Genomic DNA, 27,351 nt, shown 5'->3' with positions numbered 1-27,351 from the left:
GAATTGCTTCTCTAACACCTACCTTTCTGTGATGGGGGAAATGTCTGAAAGTGGAAACAGGAAAACCTAGATGGTATCAGACTGCCTTGGTCTTATCATAAGTTTCCGGTACCCTTATTAATGAATAGACAGAAGCAGGCTTACAATCAATGCGGTATTCACACAAATAATAGAAATAGTTCAAAAGAGTCCAAAAATAAATACTGAAGCCATTCCCTGCTGTTTGGAACAAGTATGGTTTGGAATGTTCTCTATCTCAGTAATTCTGAGAAAAATGGTCTAGACTAGATGTCTATGACTATATTCAGATGATCCCAATTCATAAAATGAGAATACAGAAGAGACCAGCTTCTGTAACAGTGAAACCACTGGAAGAACAAATGGGCTCCAGAGGCAATAAAATAACTGGGAAGGCACCTTAAGGTAATCAATTTTGTTGTATTGCTTTTTGCTGTGACTCTGAAGAAAGCTAATTTAGTTTCTGAAAGTAGTATCTTGCTGCCTGGAATTGGTACCCACAAGCTTCAAATAAACTCTGCCATGAACTTTAAGCTGCCCTTGACAGAAAGAAGGGCACACTCAGCTGCCAGTCACCAGGGAAGGTATAATTTCACAAAGCCAGACAGCCAGGGAAAGTGATCCTCAGAAGGAACCCTTGCGGGGGGGGGGGGGGGGCGGGGAGGCAGGGAGAAACTTACATTTCTTTTTGCCTCTCCATCAGTAACCTCAACAGAGCTATTTTTGGATTATTTCTCTTTATCCCTATTTATGACTATTATCATATTTTTGGAAATGTATTTTTGGTGGTGGTTGTCAGAAGCAGGTATAGTCCATAAGAGTTTAATTGCAGAGAGAGGTATCCCAAGGTTCAAATCTCAGCTACCTCGCTACCCATGAGCCATGACCTTCAGCAGGCCCCTTACCCACATGACTTCTGTTTTCAGAGCTGTTAACAAAAGGTATGTGTGTAATAATAGTGCCCACTTCTCAGAACTGTTGTGAGGATTAGTCAAATTACCACTGAAAATGCCCAGCACAAGGCCAGGCCTATAGAATGGACTTAATACACTAAAATCATGTCTTTAATTGTTTTGGCCTTCTCTCCTTCCTGTTTTTTTCCATCTTCAGAGTATCAGCCTAGTCCTAGATGATTATCTGGCATGCCCGCCAAGGCTGCTGCCCACAGAGATGTTCCGTGTGCCTGACCCAGGCCGCAGCCCCATTAGGGATGTAGTCTGTTTACTCAGGGCTCAGTTCCTGTGAGCATGCAAATGCTCCTGAGAAGAAAAAAAAAAGCACTAATTCGTGTCTAATGATTTATTTACACATTTTAGTCTTCATCGTTTTTTTTTTTTTTTTTTTTTACAATTTATGTCAGCAGATTCTGCTAGTGACTACACAGGAAGAATGGCTTCAGCTTTGAGGACATGGAGGTGGGCAGGGGGCATGGAAGGGAGAAGGGAGAAGAGGATGTCAATAGCAAGCTGCCTGCCTCAGTTGCTCTGTTGAACCCATGCACAATCCCCAACCAAATCCTGGGTAAATCAAATGGGCGTGCTTTTTAAACTAGCTACTGTTAGTTTTCATGTTTTAACAGCCAAAATAGTTAGGTGTAATATTTGTGAATGGCAGTGTTCCATTTTCACAGGGGCTATTTTACAGAGTGAAATCAAAAAGTAATCATCAATCCCACCTGTTCCAGTAATCTGATCCATTCCTGAAAGCTCTTCTAGGTAGGATTCTTTGACACTTTATTTCAGAGACTGGTACATCAACATTGTATCAGTCCTGGGACCCCTGGATGAGTCAGTCAGTTAAACATCTGCCTTTGTTTCAGGTCATGATCCCAGGACCCCTCCAGGGAACCTGCTTCTCCCTCTGCCTCTGCACTTCCCCCTGCTTGTGCATGTGGGAACTTGCACACATGCGCTCTCGCTTTCTGATGAATAAATAAAATCTTTAAAAAATTGTATTAGTTCTATGGGTAGCTATATTAAAATTTAAAAATAAAAAAAAAAGGGAGAGTCAATAAATTGTATTTTAAAAATATGGATCTAAAAAATAAGAATCTTATCTTTAAAAATCTAGCAGCCTATCTAAAGTTGGAGTGGGAATCTAACATGTCCTACCTTAAGATATCATCCAGAAAAATATCATTAAAGTGAAATGTCTTCCCTTTTGTTATAATAAAGTTGACAATTATCTTCCAATTATTTTTAGAATAAGTTGCACCTATATGAGGCAAGCGCATGAATGACTGGATTTATTAAGGGTTTATAGGAGCCTGATTTTCTCCATCGTTAAGATGCAGCTCATTTTTATTATATATTTGAAGTGGGCATGTAATCTTTGTCAAGTTTTGCATTATTTATGCTAAATATTTTCCTGGTACTTGCTTATTATACTGAATACATTTGATAGAAATTTTGTTAGAATTACATATTCAAGCAATACTGTTACTAAAGAAAATATTTAAAATTCTAAAATGCTGTTAAAAGCACACTTCATAGCAGCAATGGCCACAGTTGCCAAACAGTAGAAAGAGCCAAGATGCCCTTCAACAGACAAGTGGATAAAGAAGATATGGTCCATATATACAATGGAGTATTATGCCTCCATCAGAAAGGATGAATACCCAACTTTTGTATCAACATGGACAGGGCTGGAGGAGATTATGCTGAGTGAAATAAGTCAAACAGAGAGAGTCAATTATAATATGGTTTCACTTACTTGTGGAGCATAAGGAATAACATGGAGGACATTGGGAGAAGGAGAGGAGAAGTGAGTTGGGGAAATCGGAGTGGGAGACAAACTATGAGAGACTGAGAAACAAACTGAGGGTATTGGAAGGAAGGAGACGGGTGTTGGGTAAGCCTGGTGGTGGGTATTAAGGAGGGCACATATTGTATGGAGCACTGGGTGTGGTGCATAAACACTGAATTTTGGAACACTGAAAAAATAAAATAAAATAAATTATTTAAAAAGTGCACTTCTAATCATCAAGAAAATTAATTTTAATATTCTGAAAAAATAAACAGGAAAGTATGAATTTCATTTGTTCATTGGTATGTATTGAGAACTTCAGAAGTTATGGTGGACTACTATTCTTGGAGTAAAAAGAAAATATAAGAGATTTAGCACCCTTAGAATCAAAGTTGAGATTATACTCTTCAAGTGTAATCACAGACTTGGTGAATAATATCTTGAGTTTACCCAATGTTATTTATTTTGTTTCCTAAATAGTATCTTGAAAAAATATCATCTATATAAACTTAGATGATATATACCCTGATATATAGATGAATATATACCCTGAATACAGAAGTGTTGGCATCCTAAATAGCCATTATTCATTCTCTATTCATTTTTATAATACACAGAACATTTTTAAAAAGTTGCAGTTTTGTTAGAGCAGAATTTAGTAGCCAAGAGCATATTGTTGTTTATAATTATTGCTAGTGCTTTTATTTATTTTTTTTTTTTTTTAAAGATTTTTTTTTTATTTATTTATTTGACAGAGAGAGAAATCACAAGTAGGCGGAGAGTCAGGCAGAGAGAGAGAGAAGCAGGCTCCCGCTGAGCAAAGAGCCCGATGCGGGGCTCGATCCCAGGACACTGAGATCATGACCTGAGCCGAAGGCAGCGGCTTAATCCACTGAGCCACCCAGGCGCCCCGCTAGTGCTTTTATATTCCCTTAATGGAGCTACTGGTATTTTTTTTTAAAGGAATTAGTACAAGTGAAGGGCATTCATAAACCCCCCTCTTTAATGATGATGGTTGCCAACAGCAGCAGCAGAAGTAGTAAACATCTAATGTTTATGGGGTACTTACCACATGCCAGGCACCGTATTAAGCATTTTACAATGCTCTCTCACTAATTTCCACAGAAACTTTATGAGTTGGGTACTACTGTTATTTCCATTTACAGATGGGGACATTGAAGCAGAGAGAGGGTTCACAGCTAGTAAGTGAAGGAATCAGCTAATAGGCAACAGAACAACTTGGTCTGACTCCAGAGACCAGGACTATGCCTCTCTTGGATGAACACGATTCTACCAGAACATACAAATGGATTTCATAAAGTTATTTTTTTTCTGCCTCCAAAGTGATTCTTAGGCAATTCTGAGAGGGCACAGAGAAATTTTAAGAGATCATAGGAAGATTAGCTCAAATCTAGGAATGGCATGAGAATCCTCTATCTTCTGGACTTGCTTACCTTGCACCTCCATTTCCATCTTCGTTCAAGTTACACAACACATTACTCTAAACTACTCTTCTTTGGTAGTGGGGAGGGACGTTGTGAGAAGAGACATGGGAAGTTTCATAGGTTAAAAATCAGGAGAACCACTGGTCTTATATATAATTTCATGTGAATGTTTAAGACAATCTCTCAAGGATTCTTTAAGGTTCCATAATCTGTGATGCCCACCAGCAAAGGCTGCATCATATAATAAAACTTTATACTCCTATGCTATTTCACAAACAAATCTCATTTGACCCGAAAACCTGTAATCTGATGAGGAAAGAGAAAAATAGCCTTATTTCAGCAAAACAAAGATAAGGATCCAAGGCCATATGGTGCAGTACAAACAGCACCCAAGTGAGCATCTAGGTTCTCAATCCCCATCCGTCTTTTATGAGTGTAAAGATGCTCTGCTGTATTATAGCCTATGGCTTGGTGGAAATAGTCTTAGTGAACTACATTTTGCACAAGGAAACCAAGGGCTCAGTAATCTCGTATCCTTGTTTAGTGTATTTCAGGATTCACTGAAGTGTCAAATCTAAAGGAGCTGGTTATCTCAAAAGAATGTCAGGAGAGGGGAACCTGGGTAGCTCAGGGGGTTAAAGCCTCTGCCTTCCGCTCAGGTCATGATCCCTGGGATCCAGTCAGAGCTCTCTGCTCAGTGGGGAGCCTGCTTCCTCCTCTCTTTCTCTGCCTGCTTCTCTGCCTACTTGTGATCTCTGTCAAATTAATAAATTAAAAAAAAAAATGAATGTCAGGTGAAGCAGGGCTGGAAGAATGCATGTCATTAACACTTGAAATCTGTTACCACTGTGTTCCTAATTGTTTCTTTTTGGGAGGACACTGGAGAATCATGTTCTGAACCCAAGATAATCTAAGCCAGGTAGACAGGATAGGAATGTGATCAGGACTAATTAGGAATTCCAGGTAAGTATGCAGCTTCTGAGATCCCAGAGACAGAAGTGCCTCTGAGAAATGCTCGATTTCCAAATACAGAATAGCTAAGTAACAAGGTTTTGCTTTTTGTTTGAACTCTTTCAAATTTCTCACTGCTGTAGGAACTCTTGACAATAGTCTGTTTTCATGATCCTTAATGGCATTTTTAGCACAATTTCTAGAAAAAAGTCATAAATAAAAAATAATGTAAACTAGGAAATACATTATGGGATTTTGTCTACTAGGTAATCAGTACCAACTACCAACTGGGACCATTACATTTCTTTCTTTTTTTTTTTTTTTAAAGATTTTATTTATTTAACAGACAGAGATCACAGGTAGGCATAGAGGCAGGCAGAGAGAGAGGAGGAAGCAGTTTCCCTGCGGAGCAGAGAGCCCGATGTGGGGCTCGATCCCAGGACCCTGGGATCACGATCTGAGCCGAAGACAGAGGCTTTAACCCACTGAGCCACCGAGGCGCCCCTCAACATTTCTGATGACAATGATATATTTGTTATGTTGCCTATGCTTCTCCACATCCCAAGTTCGTTCTCAGAAGTGTAATTTTATTAGAAGCAAACCCTACCCTATGTCCACTGAAAACAGACTCTGAAACAGTGATGAGTCTAAACATAGCTTTCTTTGAATCTCTCTGGATCACACACTGTGAATATAATAACTAAGAAATGCACCCAAGTGTATTTTTAAATATCGGGTTTGATTCTGTGATCAAGCTAGAAGTGAGCCATCTGAACAACACATGATATATCTTCCTGAACATTTTATATTTTCTCAAAGTCACCTTCACTTGTAATTAATAATAAAAATCAACAATGACAGATAATAGGAAGCAGTTGAATATATTTCAGTATTTCCATGTTGTGTTCTCTAGATGAGTACTGGCATGTACAGATAGATACATGATATATAAATGCATGTGAAGGGGAAAGGGGTTCTATGATAAAATAAGTTTGAGAAAAAAATGTAACAAAGTTCAATAGATTTTCAGGACTTCCCAGTGCCTTTAATATGCCAAGGAATGGATAATATTCAACAGGGAAACAGAATATGCAGCTTTTCTGAAAACTATTTGAGCATAAAAGCATTATTTTGCAGAGTAGTTCCGGGGACCAAGGTCTCAGGGATACATTTTGTCAGAGAATCCTAGGAATCCCACAGGTATGGGTTCCTATTATAGCTCAACATTGCTGTGCAACGTTGAAAGAGTTAATACAGTGCCATAGCCCCTCCCTTATTCATGGTTTCTTCTTCTGCAGTTTCTGCTACCTCTGGCCAACTACAGAAGCAGAAGATCCTTCTTCAGACATGTCTTCAGAAGGTCAATGGCAGCTTAACCCTAACTCTACATCACAATGCCCGCATCATTCACCTCACCTTATCTCATCACATAGGCATTCTATCACCTTACATCATCAGGAGAAGGGTGAGTACAGTATAAAAATAAACTTTCAAATTATTTTCATTACTGTTTATTGTCATAATTTCTCTTTTCTATTTTTATTGTTGTTCATCTTTTACTGTGCCTAATTTATAAATTAAACTTCACCAAAGATATGTATTTATAGGGAAAAAAAACCAGTATGTTTAGGGCATTGTACTATCTATGGTTTCAGGCATCCACTGGGAGTCTAAGAACATATCCCCCACAGATAGGAGGGAACTAGTGTATTCTAAGCTTTGATGTCTTGAGGTTAAAAAAAAGGTTATAAAATTTTAAAATGCTGGGGAAAACCACATTATACCCTTGATATCTTCACAAATCCCCGAATTCACAAATATCACCATAAGATACAGTTTTCTCTTAGAAAATTTATTAAAATAAATACTCTCTTTGCTGCTTTCACCCCATAACTTTATAGAAATGTTTTCAGTTTTCTTCCCTTTCCTAGAATCTGATTTCCATTAACTGCTCCAGTTTGCTAACGTTTCAATTCTCACTTGGTCAACAATTTTGCAGATTGGAACACTACATGAAGTATTCCAAAATTACCATAAAAAATCTTTTTTGGGGGGGAAACGTGCATATTATTGACGATGGTGGACTTGTTCATAGAATTTATTGTTATTGGGGCACCTGGGTGGCTCAGTTGGTTGAGCGACTGCCTTCGGCTTAGGTCATGATCTCAGGGTCCTGGGATCGAGTCCCGCATTGGGCTCCCTGCTTGGGAGGGAGTCTGCTTCTCCCTCTGACCCTCTCCCCTCTCATGCTCTCTCACTCTCTCTTTTCTCTCAAGTAAATAAATAAAATCTTTAAAAAAAAAAGATTTTATAAAAAAACGTATTGATATTTATCACTTTAAATTTTATACTTTTAATCATTTTTCTGAGAATTATTTTCTTAGCTGTTTTCTCTCATCAATTCTACCTAGATCAGTGCTATTCAACAAAAATATAATAGGAACCATGAATGGGAACCATATACATAATTTTAAATTTTCTAAAAGCCATATTACAGTTTTTTAAAGACCAAGTGAAATTAATTTTTTTGTAATTAATTTTTTTAAGATTTCATTTTTAAATAATCTCTATACCCAATGTGGGGCTCAAATCCACAATCCCTAGATTAAGTCACACATTCTACTGATTGAGTCAGCCAGGTGCCCCCCACAAAATTAATTTTAATAATATATGCTATATAACCCAATATGTGCAAAATATTACATACATGTAATCTTAATAAAAATTACTAATGTATTTTTCACTTTTGTTCATATTTGAAATCTCTGCATTTTATACCTACAGCACATCTCAGATAGATTAGCCACAGTTCAAGTGCTCTGGGGCTAGTGGCTATCTGGTTGGACAGCCTAGGTCTAGATTAGCCATCAACTTTCTTTGGAGGTCCTTTTCCTACACAGATACAAAATACACTGATACACAGATCTATTGCATTTGCAAGGCAGAATGGAGAAAGAGAATACCATATTGTGATGTGGATACTGGGTGATCTACAGGCTCATTCAATGATAGTTAAGTACCTTAAATCCACTGAAGAGCTTAGTTGTACATGGGCTCCTATTACTACTTGACATGAAGCCCCGGAGTCCTTTATAATAACTCAATTTGCTGAAGCCAACAAGTTACTGTAATTGATTTGCAAGTAGAAAAAGCAATAACAGTAATTTGAAATGTAAAAAAAAAAACAATAAATTCTGTAAATAAATACCATTGGCATACATAGCACCTGACTACGTCCTGACATTTCAGAATAGTTAAAAGATACAAGAAATCCAATTTCCCAGGCAGTGGTATATGTGTATGTATGTATGAATGTACGTACACCAACACACACACACACACATCCAAACATACACACAAATGCACCTAAGAATGTATGGTTTAAATCCCACTTGAAAAAAAATATTTATTTGGCAGAGAGTACAAATGAACACAAGCAGGGAGAGGGAGGAGAGAGGGAGAAGCAGACTCTCCGCTGAGCAAGAAGCCTGATGCAGAGCTTGGTCCCAGGACCCTGGGATCAAGACCCAGGCTGAAGGCAGGTGCTTACTGGACTGAGCCACCCAGGTGCCCCTAAAACCCACTTTTTAAAGGGTCGGAGGTTGGTGATTGTTATTTCTCTTTTTTAAAATAATGGGCACTACAGAACAGAAGGCAGAGAATCATTCTTGTTCCATAGACAAGCTTGCTATTCACACTTAAGCTTGCCTTCAGCGGAAAGAACTACGTAGCTTATTCTTGCAAGTAATGATCTAACTGACATAAACAGACTGCTTCTATGCATCACAGTGGTCTAAGGGTGATGCGCACATCATCTCACTTAATACAGTAGACAATGATGTCCGTGCAGAGTCAACTGAACAGAGTCCCTTCAAGAACCTTCACAAATGCCATACAACCCATAAGGGGAATAGCCACGATCTGAACTCAGGAGTCTCGGCTCAGCCATGAGGTTAAACTCACTTTAAATGCATGATGTTCTCAACACTCTTTCTAGATACGATTTGCGATCTAACCTGAATTAGGTACTTAGAAGAAATACCAATATTTCTTAGGACTGATATACCTCTGAAGATCTTAATGGGAAAAAAACTTTGTAAATACCTAGGTTTATACTTAGCATAACCTCTCATTTTATTTTATTAAAAGACCCAACCAGGAAAAAGCTCAGCTTCTTTCCTCATCTCTGACAAATCCCAGAATCTATACCATATGGTGCCTTTTACTAGCATCATTTCTTCCAATGCTTGCATTCGTCTTTGATGTGATTATTTTGTGGTCTGTGACTTCTTGAGAGATGATAGACACCTTCTCCTTTGAACTGTGAATTACCATATTTGGATTTGTTTCTTCATATGCTTTTTACTAGTCCTTTTTGTTTCTCTCATTTGTTAAACTGAAACATTAAAATGATCAAATTTATCCTGGTAGTATCTAAATTTTTGTTTTTGTAATATTACAGAGTTTAACTTACTAGTAGTTTCACATAAACTGGTTGAATCAACTAGACAAATAGCCAGCTGATTCACAGGAATCCAGCATCAGGGAGGTTCCTTTCTTAGAACACCAGAATATACAATATAAGGTAAGAAACTAGTTTTCATTTTCACATCTATCTTCTTCTTTGCACTTATTATCATTCAAAAGAATAATTACTATTGTTCAGAAGAACAATGTTATCAATAGGGCCACTTTTGAAAGTCTGTCAACTCCTGACTTAAGCAATATATATCAGAATTGAACACGTAAGATGTAGGGCTTCATATGTCTAGCAGATTATACATCCTCATACATTGGTTGAATGAATGAATGAATGAATGAACTGCATATAAGCTCATAGGAACATTGAACTATTCATTGATAATTCTCTTCTCCTTCCTGAGCTTGGTGTTAATATCATGAATACTTGCTTGATTATGAAGAAATATTTAGGCAAATACCCTGAGTCACTTATAGTTTTTTATAATTCAATAATGCTATTTCTATAAACTTAAAAAGATACAGTAATTGTATAATTTATACATTCAATTTCACATGAGGAGGCTGAGGTCTGTGGAAGTTAAGTTACTTGCCTGATATTGTATCATGAGCCAAGATAAGAGTGAAAATCTAGTAGTGCTAACTGCTGCCATTCCAAGCAAAAACTGGAATGGTTCATATTATGATTACCATCAAAAATAACCTCAATAAACATTGTGTGCTGGTACATCATCACTATGATAATAAAGCGTATTTATATCAAAAATGGGAAAGTATATTTTGTGTTATATATTATACTATAATAAATAGTAAGTATAGCAAGTCTGATATTGGATTTAAATATGAAAACTAACATTAGGTCTTCATACCATATACAAAATAATCTATGGAAAGGATTTTTTTCTACAGGTGTTACAATAACGATCCCTTCCAGCTATTTACTCATCCCTTACTTTTCATTATAAGTCAAGGGAAACTAAAAAAGGTCCTGGCCCATGCCTTCTTGTCTCCCCATAATTCACTGTCACTGATAGTAAAAGATGTGTAAGTGTGCTTGAAAAGTAGTCACTAAGTTTTTAACACAAACTTCCTGATATTTCTGGAAGCATTACAAATTCTTCTCTGAGGATGGAAACAATATTGGTGGATGGGGCCAGCCCCCAGACTTGGTCTCTTACTTCAGCTATGTCTCAAGGCTCTCTTTCAGTGGTTTAAATCATTCAAGGGAATGAAAACGTTCTGGCAACCTCATTTCTGAACATCTTGAAAAATAAAACAGCTTAAATTTTCAGTCTTTCTGTCTCATCATCCCTGTCAGCGGTGTCATCTAAAGATTATTTCAATCTATTGAAACTAGAGTACTCCATTAAAAGCTACAGACATGTATTTATTTTAAGCATTTACAAAAGTTCCCATGATTCATTTTCAGTGTCTACTTATTTTGGTTGTGCATCAGTGCATTATGTCATCAAGTCTACTATACTAACAACAATGAGGATTACTTCTGGATTCTATGAGGGATCATAATTAAATTTTGACTGATTACACATGGAAGTAGACATTTTTATTTTACTTGCAAGATTTACTCTAACTTAAAAATTTGCCTTTTTTTTTTTTTTTTGGTAGGAGGATCTTTATTACTTTTATGTACAGAAAACTCAACAGCATACACTTTAACCTAGTTTTTCTGCTACTTCCTCAGTCTTTGCCTTTTCCAAGTTGGTACTGTGAGCCTCTGATTTTGCACCCAGGATGTTGTCTCCCTAGTGATGGCAGATCTCATCATATCTGTCATTATAATTGGTCCTGATGGCTTCCACCCCCTTAGCCAGAGCTCCTTTATCTCCCGAGTTAACCTGTGTGAAAGCAACGGTGGTACAGATCTTTCTGTGGGCCAGATGCCCCAGCCTGACCTGATTCTTGACAATGCAGAGGGAACCCTCATCTAATGATACAGGGTGGGTGGGAAGACTACCAGCTTGATGGGATCCACATCATGTGCATTCACTACCAGCTGAGTCTTGTTTTTCGCCAAGATGGTGACAGTATTAATCATTCCGGGAAGGACTGTCAGTGGGTCCATCTCTCTCCTTTGTGCTGATCTCCTAAATCCTTTCTACTCATACTGGGGTCCGAAGAACAGGAGCATTAACACTATCTGGGAGCTTGGTGGAGAAATGCAGAATCTCAGGCCTTACTGCAGTTTAACAAGGTCCCCCAAAGATATGTGTGCATCCAGTTTTTAGAGGCACAGCCTAAAACATGGTATTTAGTATTTAATAACAAACTGCCTTCTTCTTTTCAGAAGAAGTGTCAGTTCTTCAGGTTCTGATACTGAGCATAAGCTATATATTCCTTTAAATATAGTAAAACGAGGGATGCCTGGGTAGCTCAGTTTGTTAAGCCTCTGCCTTAGGCTCAGGTCATGATCCAGGTCCTGGGATCAAGTTTCACATTAGGATCCTTGATCGGTGGGGAGCCTGCTTCTTCCTCTGCCTGTCTGTCCCTCTACTTATGCTCTCTTTCTCTCTCTCACTGACGAATAAATGAATAAATAAATAAATAAATAAAATCTTTAAAGAAGAAAGGAAAAATCTAAGATAAAAATAAAGGCTGAACAATCATGTCCTTTGTTTATTTTATTTTCCAAAGTAGTATTTCCCCCGCTGTCAGATTCTTCTATAAATTACTCTCAGAATAAGTTCTCCAATAGAGGCTGAATGCTATCATGCCTGCTGGACCCAGCTGTATTTAATGACTATTAGAGTGAACTACTTAAAAGATGAACCTTATCCTTAGCACCCCCCTTACTGTTTGAATTTGGATATTTCATATCTTATGGTCACCCCTAGAGCAAGAGGTAGCACAACAGGGAATTGAAAATAGTTTTTCCTTAGCAGTTTTGCTAAAAGATTTGATAGTTTGAAATATCTGGTAGGTTAAAATGAATTCCGTGGGCTATTTACCAAGGCTCAATAATGCATTTTTATTTATCACTGACAAAATGATAAACTATGCTAAGTTGCTATCTGATATATATTGGTAACTACATTTTAGTGAACTGGAAGAATTTGTTAAGAGTTCCAGTGGGACCTAGGGAGTTTTAGGCACTGAGAAATGTTGGTTCTAAGGATTATATTTTTAGTAGAACCTCATTTCTGAGGAACCTAAGAGTGAAGCTCAAATAGAACAACTTCAGGAACCCACTAAGGTAGAGATTAAAATTTGAAAAGAGAACATTATAAATCCTTAATGCCTTTCCCAATTTTCAAGGCAGGTGACCTGATGTAGAAAGTCTTATTTTCAAAGTTTGTGATTTAAACTAGCCGTCTGGTAACAAAGTAAACATTGTTTCATATCATGAACCCCCCAGGATATATTTATACTGCCTTAACTTTCCTTTTTATTCTACAGAATATGCCATCAACTAGAGAGATTTAGGATTGGATTTTGAAAGCTTCAAGAAATAAGACCCATAGTTATTACACATGCTAAATTTCTCCAGTCATCATCTAAAATTAATGATCACATTTTGACATGGTACAAACTGAACCTGGGTCAGCTTACTTACTTGATGTACCAGAAGTCAGACTGATATCATAAATCAGCTTATGATGAGCTTTGGAGGGAATGACATACAAAAGAGGATTATATGTTACCAGAATATTGACATTAAATAAATATATAAGTAAATAAATAAATTTTCATTAAAAATAAATAAGTAAAGACAAAGAAAGAAGAAAAAGAATAAAAGGAATGTACTGTATCATGGCTTTCATTGCCTATGTATTCACTAGTGTGTTTACAGAGGTTAATTTGGCTCAGGAAAGCAAAAAACAACTTTTCCAAGAAATAATTTATGGGATGGATAAACCTTTAATATAAGCATAGGATATACAATTAGAACTAAAAGCAGGAGATGGTCATTTTAAAATAGAATAAAAATATTATTAATTGGTTTTGCTCACAATGGTTGTTGGGTTGACAAATGAATCTGAATAAAATCTAAGAATAAGATTACAGACTTAAATTGATTATGGATCAAAGACAGGGTCAATTCTCTTTCTGCACAGCAAGTCAAGTTTTCTACTAGGGACACTCATTTCATAGGTGTGTATTATTTATCATGAGGAGAGGTTGAAAGTAAATGCTTCACTATTCCTGGAAAAAGTGATCCTGTAAATCAGAATATCCATCTCCTAGGTAATTATTTATTGAGATGCTGTCATTGAAAATGAATGGCCTGCCCTTTGGCAAAGAGGTGGAGAACCAGAACACTGCTTTGGGAATTATGTAAATTGTACAACCACTTTAGGAACTTATTTGGTGATATTTAAAAACATGCATAAATGACAACCCAGAAATTCTACTCTTCAGGATACATCCACCATATGTGTATGCACAAAAACTTAGACATACTCCATGTACACTTGTTTATCAAATGACATATCCTAGCATGTTCATAGTATCTCTATTCGTAATAGCCTCAAACTAAAATACCCAACTAACCATCAACAAATTAACAGGTAATTTGCAATATATTCACTTGATGAAATATGATTACGAGAATGAACATTCTACAAACACACAAAACAATATAGATGAATATTACTATCAGAATATCAACAGGAAGAAGTCAAAACAGAAGAGATTATACTGAATAATTTCATTCATAAAAAAGTTCAGAAACAGGCAAAACAAATCTATGCTCTTGGAAGTCAGGATGATGGTTATCTTTGGAAGCATAGTGACTGAATGGAAGATAAAAGGGTATCTTAGGTCATGTTTTATTTCTGGATCTGAATGCTAGTTACATGAATGTGGCTAAGCATTTTTTTTCTCACCCCATTGTGCATTCACACTTATCATCTCCTAATGATCAGAATTCTCTTAGAGGGTTAAGGTTAATAAATAATTTAACAAGGAAAGAGAGTCCCTTCCCTTTTCATCAATACTGGCTAGGCAAGATAGTTATTTTTTAAGTCTTATAGGGCTAACACAAACATTAAGCCTTTTAAATTCATTTCAAAATACAAGATAATTGTTTCCCTCACCAGAAATGTCTTCTTTCCCTTTCTTGCCATTTCTGCAAGTGAGATTTCTCTGCTGATTCTGTTGCCTCAGTTTAAATGAATTTTCTTTAGGAAGAGATACCTGAGGTTTTATTTGTTTGTTTGCTTGTTTTGGTCAGTAAGTATCTCAGCAAAGGTTCAGGGGAGCAGAGCACACAACAGAAGTTGTAGCAATCCTCTTCCTCTACCAGGGGAGACTAAACAAAAATATACCCACCAGCAGCACCAACACTGTTGGCAATAGGCAACTGCATTTGCTTAAGACATTGTGAACTTTGTAACAAATGGCTAGAGAAGGTTATGGTGGGAAAATACCTAGTCATTTTCTAGGCAATGGTAAGATACAGAAATAAAACAATTATGTGAGTATATGAGCATATGAGATGTATGTCTTTCCGTTCATCAGAGATCAGGGTAGTGATACTTTGTGGAACCCACAAATGAGAACTTTTTATCAAGTATGACCCCAAAAGAGCAAAAGAATTTTTGGCTCATGTTTCTCTCCCTTACAGTGACCTCTCTTCCACTAAAGAATGTACTTACATCATCAAATTAATGCGATCCTTAAACAGGACATAAACCTTCCCTTTAGATGAGAACACTAATCAGATTCAGCTAGTTTTTCATTTTCCATCTATCTAAACATTGTCATTATGCAGAAAGAAAAATCCCAAGGCTACTTTACGGAGTTAGACCTCTCTTCCCAGCCAATCCATTTTATTATCCTATATAAACAAATTCTGCCATTGCATTCCTTTATCCATACCAACTTCAAGTGGATAGTCTACAAATCAATTAAAGGCAAGTTAATTGCCAAGAGGGATCAAGGAACAAGCATTAGAAACATAATATTTACAGGCACCATCCTAAAAATTTATGTGTTAGAGAAAAGTTGGTCTGACTAGTTTTCCTTCTAATCCAACATTTTAAATTTGTATGGTTGCTTTTGAAAATAGAAAATTCATCACATCATTACTCTTAGCTATGACATCTATGTGTTGGGGCTGACATGGACAGATAAACCAAGCCAAAAAAAATACTACTATAGGATGCTACTGCTATTGATTTTTAAACGTTCCTTTTCTCCTCCTCCTTACATGTCTATAATAAAGGAGAGACAAAGGCAAATTCAGTGAGGAGACTGGACTCTGATTTTCCAAGAACAGTCAGTGATGAGGTCAATATTCATATGCTTCCATTAAATAGGTGCAGTTCTGAGTTACGTCCTCTGCCTAGGACTGCCATGTACTTACGGATATATGGAATGGATATACTTCAGCTTCTAAGTAAAAAACGGTTGTTTTCTTTATGAAGGCTTCCTTGAGTTTTCCAAGCAGAATCTCTTATCTCAGTACCTATGTTATTTTATTTTGTTGTTAACTTGGTTTGTTTTCTGCCTTCTACTACAGTGCAAGCTTTATGAGAGCAAAGATCTAATTCATTTTACTCATTATTCTATCCGTACCATAAGGTCAATAGTTTTAGGTGGCTAGGAAGGCAGGAGGCATGGTGGGATGAAGGAGTTGTCCATACCAGCTGACAAAAGCAGACTCTCAAATTTTCAGGAGTATGGACAAATTGTTGTTATATGTAGCAACTATAGAAAGTAAATTATACAAACTTAGAGTTAAAAATTAATTTAATTAAATAATTAAATTATAATTACCTAATAAATATTCAAAACTCCTCACTTACAGTTTGCCTACATTGTTTGCCTACATTGTCATATCATGTATGTTCTAGAGGTCATTTATACCTACATATCTATAAGTGCTATATTGCTTGCTAACTCTCCATTTAGTGCCCTCTACAACTTGAAATGGGCCACGGGGAAGATTTTTGCCATGGAAATCAGCAAGTACTACAAATGGGCTTTGTGTGAGTGTGTGTATGTATGTGTGTATGTGTCTGTTCACAGGAAGCTGGCTGTTAACTTCACCAGCCCACTAATGAAAAGGCTTATCGGGGCATTCGAAAATAGTTCCTGAATGAATGTATTCATCTTGTATAGGACTTCTCATTACATTTGAGTGATTTTTTCATGGTCACATTAGTTCTTAGCTTATTCCTTTAGCCCACCACAAAGCTTCTTAGGTTCACTCTCAAGCTCTCTTTTCCGAATAGAACATACATACTTGTTACTCTTGAAATGTCTATCTTTTGCATTTGATTGACTTCACATACTTAAAGTAGGGTGTATCTACTCTGTTCACAAATTCATCTTTTCTCTTTAACATTTGAGTTGTTCCCTTCCAAATTCACATTATCTTCAGGTATTAAATCATACAATTCGACAAACTTATTACTTCCATATTGTCCTCTCCCTTGCCAAAGGGATTTTCTTTTGCTCTGATTCACAATAACTCTGCATACTTGTCTAACTCAGCCTTACAGGAAGTCAGAGGTTTTCTTAGCCTCTTGTCAAGAAAATTTGGGGCATCTGAGTGGCTCAGTCGTTAAGCGTCTGCCTTCAGCTCAAGTCATGATCCCAGTGTCCTGGGATCAAGCCCCACATCTGGCTCCCTGCTCAGCAGGAAGTCTGCTTTTCCCTCTCCCACTCCCCTGCTTGTGTTCTCTCACTCGCTGTCTCTCCCTCTCTGTCAAAAAAATGAATAAAATCTTTAAAAATTTTTCAAAAAAAAGAAAACACAGTCAAAAAAAAAAAAAAAAGAAAATTAGGAAAGCTCTCCAATTGTGGTTCAAAAGTGAAAAACAAAATGGAAGTTAGGAGGGGGCATAGTGAAAGCAGGAGATGGGTATCGGGCTGGGGCAAAATACATCAGGGCTGGGACCTCCAAAATGAGAAGCAGCAAAGGAAGGGGCACAGAAGAAAATTCTCGCTGTCTTGTAAAGTGTTCATTATTTGCTCTGCTCAGACTAAACAAGTCTTCTCCGGACCACTCATTGAAGGTACTGTCCCTTAAAATTATGTGTTGGGAATTCCCCAGTTGCATGACTTACATTCAAAATTCTACTACTGAAAATCATAAAATTAGCATAATGACAATAATATAAATTTTATTAGCCATGACTTAAACATGGAGGCTCACTTCCATTACATATTGAGAAACGGTATAGTTTAGAAACTCTCACATGGGCCATCAGAACTATTCACAAGCATAATTACAAGCTCTCAGCACTGAGGGGCATCTTTACTTTTTCAGCCACCTTGATTTCTGCCTCTCCTGCTTGTCCACATTTGACAGTGCTCCATGCTGGTTTGTAGCCCATAGCCACCACTTAATCAGGACTTTTGTAATAATCACACAGTTTTATGTATTTCTGTCTGTGGTTTCTCCGGGTGCTGTCCTGATAGTATAGAGAACTCTCAAGCCTTATTTTCCCTCTTCATCTCTGTTTCTGGTTGGCATTGCCTTGCTAATTGCACATATCCCTTTGAATGCTGTTCCAGATTGGACTTTCTTTCAATTTAGGAGATCTCCTAAGTGCTTTCACAAAAATTTTATTTACAAAAAGGTCCCTACACAAACCCTATTGCAATTGTTGTAGGAAGGGATTTTTAGACTTGTAAGTAAAGTGTCTTAGTTTTACTTGAAGGAGTCTTTCTAGTATTTAGAAACCCATCTTTTTGTGGTGGCTCCCCAATTCTGATTCTTGCACTCCTCCCTAGTTGCAGAAAATATGTGCTAAACCATTGTGCTTGCTGCCTTACCAAAGACATCGATTTAGATGGGATCTACACTGAAGTGAGGTGGTGGGACACTGGAGGAAAATTTTGTGCATAAGCGCACAGAGCCGTGGTTTCGAGCTCTGGCTGTGACACTATCAAATTTGATGACCTGGGCTTTCTTTAGGTCTTGAGGGTTTTCTTTTTTCGTTTTCTTTCTTCTTCTTCTTTTCTTTTTTTGATTAGATTGGGTGGGCGTGGAGGGGGTGTCACACGGCACAGGCAGAGGAGAAAAAAATCCCAAGCAGGCTCCAGGTCCAGCACAGAACCCTAGGCAGGGCTTGATCTACCACTCTGAGAATGTGACCTGAGCAAATTCAAGAGTCTGACACTCAACAGACTGAGCCACCCAGGTGCCCTGGTCTTTAGGTTTTGCAATGTAAGATGACGGGTTTGAGCAGATGAACTCTTGGGTCTCTTCAGCTTTTGCTCTGTGAACATGAGGAAAGGAAGTACAGTGTCCCCATTCTTGTCAGGGGTCTAAAAAGATTTGCTGATAGTTTCATTCATTCAAGGCATATTCATCAACCACCTATACCATGTCACATACCCCACAGGTATTAAAAATAAAGAGTTAGAAAAAAGAAGGCAAAAATTACTCTCACATGGAGCTTACATTCTAGTATTAATAATACCTCACATTTATTTTAGTGTTATCATGTACCAGGAACTATATTTGGTCAACAGACTTAATCCTCATAACATCCCATTTTACAGATCAGGAAACTGAGGCAATCAAGTTCAATAATTTTCCAGTGTCTAATAGCTATGAATGCAAGTACGGAAATCTGAACATCAGCAGTGTGGCTCGGAAGCCAGCCAGCTCCCATCCATTAGTCCACAGTACCTTGCAAAGATCCAGCTGTTTATATATGCAATCTGTGAGCTGGACTGTACTATTCTGTAACCAAATGTGGCCCCAGTAATAATGACTAACCTATAAACCTAGTTGAAAAAGAAGCATCCATCACAAAATTGATGAAATGATAAGAGGACATTGGAAAATGCTATAAAGAGGGGGTAGGCAAACCACTTTTCTGTACATATTCTCATTAAGGGGTGCAATGGCCTTTTGAAGTAGGCATTAATATTTTCCATTTACAGACATGGAATCTACAAATAAAGGTTAGGGAAATTGCCCAGGCAGGAAAGCAGCAAAAAGGGATTCAAACTTCATCTGTTCAGTTCTAAAGACAAAGTCTTCCCCTATACCATGCTACTTTACCGCAGGTTTGTTAAGATTGTTAACCTTCCTGCTATTCCTATAATGACTGTTATGTTGCCTTTATGGTAACTAATTTTTTTTCCCATTTTCAAATATGTTAATATTACTCCCAATTTGGAATATTGTTAAGAAGGGCCATTTAATATTCAAAACAATGCCAGCGACATGAAATAGGATGAAGTTGACTTCTTTTGCTCAGAGAATCTTCAGGCTCCACTGAACAGCTGGCCAAGGAGCAACATTTTGGCAGTGAAATACAACCACATGAGCAATGTTTCTGGCCAGATGAGATGAGCCAGACGGAAGCCCATGGAGCAAAATCCAGGGAGAGGATGAAGCCAGGTCGCTTTAATCACCGTTTTTGTTTTTGTTTTTTTAAGATTTTATTTATTTATTAGAGAGAGAGAGAGAGCGCACAAGTAGGCAGAGCAGCAGGCAGAGGGAGAAGGAGAAGCAGGCTCCCCAATGAGCAGGGAGCCTGATGCGGGACTCCATCCCAGGACCCTGGGATCATGACTTGAGCCGAAGGCAGACACTTAACTGACTGAGCCACCCAGGAGCCCCTGTTTGTTCTTTTCTTAAGAAATTCTTTATTTTTATTTATTTTTTAAAGAGAGAAAGAGGAGGGGGCAGGGTGGAGGGAGAGGGAGAGAGAGAGAACCGTAGGCAGGCTTCATGCCCAGTGCAGAGCTGGAGGAAGGGTTCAAATCACAGCCCCAAGATCATAACCTGAGCAGAAATCAAAGTCTGTCACTTAACCGACTAAACCACCCAGGTGCCCCAAGAAATACTTAAATTTTGAGGCTCTTGTTTAACACTGCTTTAAACCAGTACCAATTATGTTAGCTGATAGTTCAGATATTATTTAGTAAATTTATTTTTTAATTGACTACTAAGCCATGCTCTATATCAAATTACAAGGTCCTCTTTCCCCAGAGAAAAATTCTGAATTGATCTGAGGAGAATAGGAATCTATTAGAATAGCACCTCTCATGATGGAACTCCCTGTGTGGTCATGGGAAGATATGGTAAGGAAACTGGAGGGAGCAGAGGGACTATTAGAAGTCTAGGCTCTGGACAAACTGCCCGGGATCAAACTTGGGCACATTTCTTAAACTCTGCTGTTAAAATAACCTCAGCTGTTAAAATAAAGACGATACTAGATCTACTTCATTGGGTTGTTTTGTGAGATGAAATGAAATAATGTATACATTACTGGGAACATGCCATGGCACACAATAAGTGCCCATTAGAAATTAGATCTTATTATTCAGTTATTACTTAGTATTATTTCAGATTTCACTGCCTTCCTGTGTCTGTGTGGCCTCTGATCTCTGAACCTTCCATTCTTTCTCTCCTATTCAGTGGTAAGTGTCCCATTCTCCTCCCTATAGAATCAAATGAGATGAGCCATGGGGCATTAAAGACAGAAGTCATCACGCCATTTATATCTGAAAAGCTTTAAAAAATGCTATGCCATGGGAGGCATGAATGTTAAATCTGGGAAGTTACAACCCAGCGTACTGATCTGTTGGTGGCCCCCATCTCTCCTCCTAAGGCCTTGGCTCTGCCTGCATTTCTAGTCGGTACTAGATCAACAACTGACCATGCTCTCTGCTCAGGTTTTCGTGGTAACAGAGTCGTTGAAACCACAATCTCCTCTTGTTCTTGTTCATATTTGTTATTATCAAATGTCCAGATCCAAGTTGCAGGTCTGAATGTAAGTTTCTAAGAGTACAGGGATGATTTAAAGTCATTGAAGGCTTTTTGTTTTAGTAAAAACAGCTTTATCTTTCCATGGCTCAAAATCACTTGTGCTTCTATCTTGTTTCTCTATCTGATTGCTTGTTAACTCTCCTTTTCACTGATTGGTCTGTTTCCCATTAAAAAATTCATTTATTAAGCCCTTCTACAACAGGTACAAGTATGCTTACAAGCATTTAATTAATCACCTATTTGGTAGCTCTGTTAAAATGCTGGGGGAGGGATGTTGATGTTGAAACTACTGGCAAAAAAGAGATTTGGAGAGTTTTGGAGACTCAATTATTTAGTATATCCCACGAACCCTATTAGTATAAGAGATGGGAAAACAAGAACTGTTTCTGCTTCTGGCCTATGGGATGCTAGTGAAATCATCTCTGTTCTAAATGTACCTTGGATGACTTTCTCTTCTATTTGCATTCCACCCACCCCATAGACACCCCAGTTTTTTCTTTTTTTTTTTTTTTAAGGTCCCTTTCTGAGAAGAGAGGAAGCAGACAGTTTTGTGATTTGTTCTGGTTGGAAGACAAGACCATCTCTTGAAGAGTAGCTTTCTATTTAATGTTTCCTTAAATGCTAGTATACTTTTTTTTTTTAAGATTTTATTTATTTATTTGACAGAAAGAGATCACAAGTAGGCAGAGAGGCAGGCAGAGAGTGAGAGAGGGAAGGAGGTTCCCCGCTGAGCAGAGAGCCCGTTGCGGGACTCGACCCCAGGACCCTGAGATCATGACCTGAGCCGAAGGCAGCGGCTTCACCCACTGAGCCACCCAGGTGCCCCTAGTATACTTTTAAACAATAACATTTAGAGAAACAAAATGTCCCAGCATAGTTCCCTTGGGGAGTTGGCAGAATCCACCAACCTGCTAAGTCTTATTACTCCTCATTCTTTCTTTCCTTCCCAGAGCATTTTCTTTCCTTTTTTTTTTTTTTTTTTGGTACTATATTTAAAACTCCAACATAAATTCATTCATTTACATTATCTCCTCAAACCTAATGTGATGAACACACCATTCCCTTCTCTCTCTAAAAGATAGGAAAGGAGTGGCTCTAAATAAGGATTGACACTCATTCCAGATCCATAGATGAACATAAGCCTCCTAAGTATGTAATCCTCTTGTTTCTCTCTCTGAATCAAATCAAATTTGGCTTAATAAGCTATGTATTAATCATATTTGGCTTTTTATAATAACACATTTTACCAACAAAAGACAAACATTTGTCACTGCTTGAAAAACCACTTTCAAATCTATTTTAAGCACTGAATAACTGTCCAAAATCGTATTTCTCAGGGATGAATACTCATTCAATGCATATGATTTGCTATTACTTTAACAAAGCAGACTTTTTTACTGAATTTCACATATTATAGACTTGGTTTTCCTGAACGTTACAGACTTGGTAACCCTGAATGTTACAAGAAAGGGGAATCAACACCAAAGAAAACTACTCCAGTTTAAAGTTAAGTGTACCACCAATATCAGGCATTCACATCCATTCAATCTCCAAAGGGGAAAAAAAAATTATACTATTTATTATACTAGCCACATTTGAGGACTTAAAGAATATAAAATATTTCATTTAAACCAACAGTCTTATAAAGGAGAAATTCAATGAAGAACTTTTGGCTAATGACCAGTTATTTCAGTTGTTTCAATAGTAAAATCAGGGGTGCCTGGGTGGCTCAGTGGGTTAAGACGCTGCCTTTGGCTCGGGTCACGATCTCAGGGTCCTGGGATCGAGTCCCGCATCGGACTCTCTACTCAGCAGGGAGCCTGCTTCCCTCTCTCTCTCTCTGCCTGCCTCTCTGCCTACTTGTGATCTCTGTTTGTCAAATAAATAAATAAAATCTTTAAAAAAAAATAGTAAAATCATACCCAAAGCCTCTCAAAGGTCAAGGTAAGCTTAAGCTATGTCCATGTTTTAAGGATCTCATATTTAAAAAATGCAAAAATAGAATTGCAAAGTTGTGGGAAAATTTATATGTTTACACCAATCAGTTTAATACCTTTAACTCTAGGAAAGCTATGCAACAAAAATGTGCTATTCACAAGATAACTATAGAATTTAAGTGTGTGTGTGCCTGTGTGTGGGTGCACATACATGCATATATTGATTTGTGGTTCATTTGAGATGGTGTAGTCTGTTAAAAATTTATAGTTGTACGATAAACATTTTTTTCATTATTGTCAGTATACTGCTGTATTGAATGCATAATCTTTTTGAACACTGACGGACCTCTGAAAATGTGAGACCAGAGTGGCCATCAGCCCTCCTAGTTCCCTAACCTTCCACTGGACTCTTGGCCTGTGATAGGCCCTGATTATTCAACAAGTTGACTTTCAAAATAAAACAGTGATAGCAACTAAAACAGTATAGCAAGATGTCTCATCAAATATGTATTAATGGCACTCCTGTCACATATAAGCGAGCTTATGGCATCAAAGGATTTATAGTCCAAATGGAGAGACAAAAGAGCACCCAAAGAATAGTGAAGACAGTATGTAAAACTGTTTATTACATGTGCGGTTCACACACAAATTAAAAGCAAACTGATGAGAGACAAGGTCTATCAAAAAGAGTTATCTCCAAAAAGAGATATCTCCAAAAGAGATAGGCCTATGATGGTGATTCAGGATGTCACTCTAACCTCTTGCTAGGAAAAAGGCGTGTTAGAACTACCAACAAGGGCGCTTAAATCCATGGAAAACTCATCCTTACACATCTCACTGTTTGTTTTATTTTGGAAAGGACTAGAATTTGACTGAAGGACAATGAAATAACTTTGCCAGATGAAGGCAAGTTTCATAATGTATCTGCAAATCATAAAGTAGAGCTTAAATTGAAATTTTTTTTAATATTTCTGAAACACTAGTGCCACATGTTAGTCCTTTCACACTATCCAGTAGCTAGACATGTATGATATCCTGGGACTTGTAATCAGGTCTCAATGATGAGGAGAGTCGAGAGGTCACCATCTATTGGAAATAAGCACTGTAATGTTTACAAATCTTTGATGAGCATACAACTTAGTATATAAGAAGCATGAGATGCAAATAATAAGCATGAGATGTGCATTCAGTAGAATGCATAGTAGGGTGCATCATTTCTACTGTTTCACTGTATTTATAACTAATAAATTAATATAATTAGTAAAAAATAAATGGTATTTCTTTTGTTTTGAACTAGAAATAAATGGAACTGCTACCTACACTTTTAGCTGCCAATTTTTATTTATCGTGGTCAAAATTTGCTCATGCATTGTTCCTATAAGTGAATTATAGAATTTGCTTTCTCTGATTTTACAGTTCCTGAATAAGTTCCGAGGGCACTATTTTCTATACTGTCTCCCATGAATTTACTCATGAATTATTTTAAACCAAAATTCAAATGCTTTTTATGCAAGTAAATCAGAAGACATTATAACCCAAATTTAAAGTATACTTCTATGTAGGCCAAGTAGTCCCCAGATATGTTGCATTTGGTCTAAGTAAGAAAGATATTCTCAAAACTTTGCAAACAGTTTCAGCTGTATTTGCTTTTCCTGAAATAGCTTGCAGACTAACCAATCAGAAGCAAACAAACAAAAGTGTGAAGATCAATCTTTTCCTTGTAAATAGCTAGAATACTCAGCAGAGAAGGAAATCAAAGATTTTTTTTCCCTCACTGTCTTCTTTTTTTTTTCTAGTTATTTGGTTAAAATAAGCTAACTTGGACATAAAACAATGTTGTCATTGACGATTTATTGAGATCATAAAGTCAAGATCTTTCATATGATTTCTATAGAAATCTTCAGAAAGAAACGGTTAACAGAACATCGATTTTGATTTTATGGTATCTAATTCTCCTGAACAAGATTAAAACACTAAATTACCATCTAGATTCCAGAGACAGTTGCAACTTTTCCACGTAAATGTGCCCGGAAATCCTTATAAACAAGATAGTAGTATTTCCTTTTTATTGCTTGATTGCCTGTTTAATCAAGCAAGATACCTTTCCTAACATTTACAGGGTTAACTGAAAGTTAGCATGACCAATGTTGACTCTTTTAACTCCATCAGGGATGCTAATACTCTTGTTTTCCAGATGCCAGTAATAGAATGCTGTTTTTTTAAAGTTCACCATTTAACACTCAAAATTAGCTTTTAGAGTTAATTAACTTCCTGCTACTTCTCAGGTTCCCACATACCCCCGACAAGTTTAAGGTTCATCTCTTGGTCACTCATATTTCGTATATGGCTAGCAACGCATGTTAGGAGTTAAAGAGATCAACACAGGGCAAAAGCATATTTCGGAGGGTGGGGTGAGGAGGGAAGGGCTAAAGCTACAGAGACTGATTAAAAAAAATTCTTCCCGGCTACAAAAAGTAAAGAGTGATACCTGTAGGACTTTGAGAAACGCAATCTTGTTTTGGCTCTGGGAGATGGTCCTGCCACTGTGGCTCCCTGAGGATCCCAAAGAAAAGCCATTTGTAAGGAAGGTGCCAGGATCGCTGGAAACCGCAGAAAGTCAGAGTTGGTACAGGGCCCGGGGGCCTGAGGGCCCCACGCTGAGCAGGAGGCACTTGTGGCTGAGTGAGGGCATTTCCTCTGTGTGGAGGTATGCGCTGACAAGGAGGTGGCAGGCTGGCTGAAGCAGGGGTGGGAGGGATGGCCAGGACTTCCTGCTGCATGACACTTGCCCTTTGCGACAGAGCTTGCTTCACTCAGACCTTATCTCATTAATAATATGAGCAACACACTCTCACAAATTTGTTTTTAAATATAGTCCTGATTAAACAGCATAGTCACATGCCACTCCTGAAAAGCACGAAACGCACATACACACACACAATGAAAAGTATGATTGATTGTGGGTGAACCTTTTCATCAAGTGCAAAGTTTAAAAGAAAAAGAGGTTAACAGAGGGCCCTTTGTTAAAAAAAAAAAAAAAAAAAAAGTAATAACATATCTACAATGGGGAAATTCAACAAAGATTACTACATTTCACACAACTAGATGCCAAATAGAATTTTCTTTATTCCAACTTCTCTTAGAAACAGGGATGGACATCATTAGTTGCAAAACTTTCACAAGGATTTAATCGTCCTGAAATACCAGCACCTCCCTGCAAGTCAGCGTGGGAAGAAAACAGGCAGATCACTTTCAAAGCTTTTGGCAGCTTTTCCCTCAAGGAGATGGCGTGTCACCTTGGAGAGGGAATTATAATGCATGACTTTAACAACAAAGATCAATTTTCCTTGTTCATTTCCTAGTCCTTAGAAACATTTCTTAACTCCCTGATAAATCCCTTAAAACACTTTCTTTCAAATTAAATAAATGATGAAAGCCAAACAGAGCCCTTCACATGCTTTATGAGTCCAGCACATTTCAGGGAGGCATATATTTCAAGATGTTGTATGCAAGGAGTCAAAGGACCCCGATGCCGTCATCACTCCTCACCACAGAGTGGTATTTAATGTTAACAGTGCAGCATAATTCCATCAGTCCCTGTCCAAACAATGCCCCATGGGTGACCTCAACTGTAAACCAAGGCAGAACTCCACTTCTCTCAGATAAGATTAGAGAGGCTTGGAGTGCTCGAGAGTGAATTTAACCTGCTCTGAGCTGGACAAAATGGGGCGACAGTTGAACTTACTGATGGCCATCACATGTGCCAAATTTGGAGACCAATACCAACCTATCTATCTCTGACATAGCCAAGGGGTCCAAAACATTCATGTACTTTTTATAAAAGGTCAAGTAAGTAAGTAGGACACGTATTTTCTCCACAGGATCTGGCACACCAGGGGTTCTTGAGAGCACGACAGGTTCCATATCAGCTTTGTGAAGAAGCAATAGAAAACATTTTCATAGTTTCACCTCTTTGTTATCTGGCAGATGGGCTCCAAGAGTGAGTAGTAGAGAGCTGACTAAGCAAGAGCAAATTTGGAGGAGCCAAGAGTTCTCTCTCATCAGTATTCACATG

At 37.7% G+C, this 27,351-nt stretch overlaps 1 protein-coding gene across 20 annotated transcripts in view; it reads right to left on the bottom strand.

The window, feature by feature from the left end:
• The window catches only part of PDE4D (phosphodiesterase 4D), a 1,511,392-nt gene that overhangs the window by 334,898 nt on the left and 1,149,143 nt on the right, over window positions 1-27,351 (bottom strand). The window contains exon 1 of one of the 20 annotated variants that reach the window (XM_082725927.1): window positions 25,765-26,087. The exons of the other annotated variants lie outside the window; for them this stretch is intronic. Within the exon in view, the coding sequence (XP_082582053.1) occupies window positions 25,765-25,853 (89 nt within the window). The 5' untranslated portion in view covers window positions 25,854-26,087. Of the gene's footprint in view, window positions 1-25,764; window positions 26,088-27,351 lie in introns of those variants that run through there. 20 annotated transcript variants of the gene reach the window in all.

Source organism: Mustela nivalis (assembly GCF_964662115.1).
Source record: "Mustela nivalis genome assembly, chromosome: 3".
Classification (NCBI taxonomy): Eukaryota; Metazoa; Chordata; class Mammalia; order Carnivora; family Mustelidae; genus Mustela; species Mustela nivalis.
This window is presented reverse-complemented; position numbering and strand designations above follow the sequence as displayed.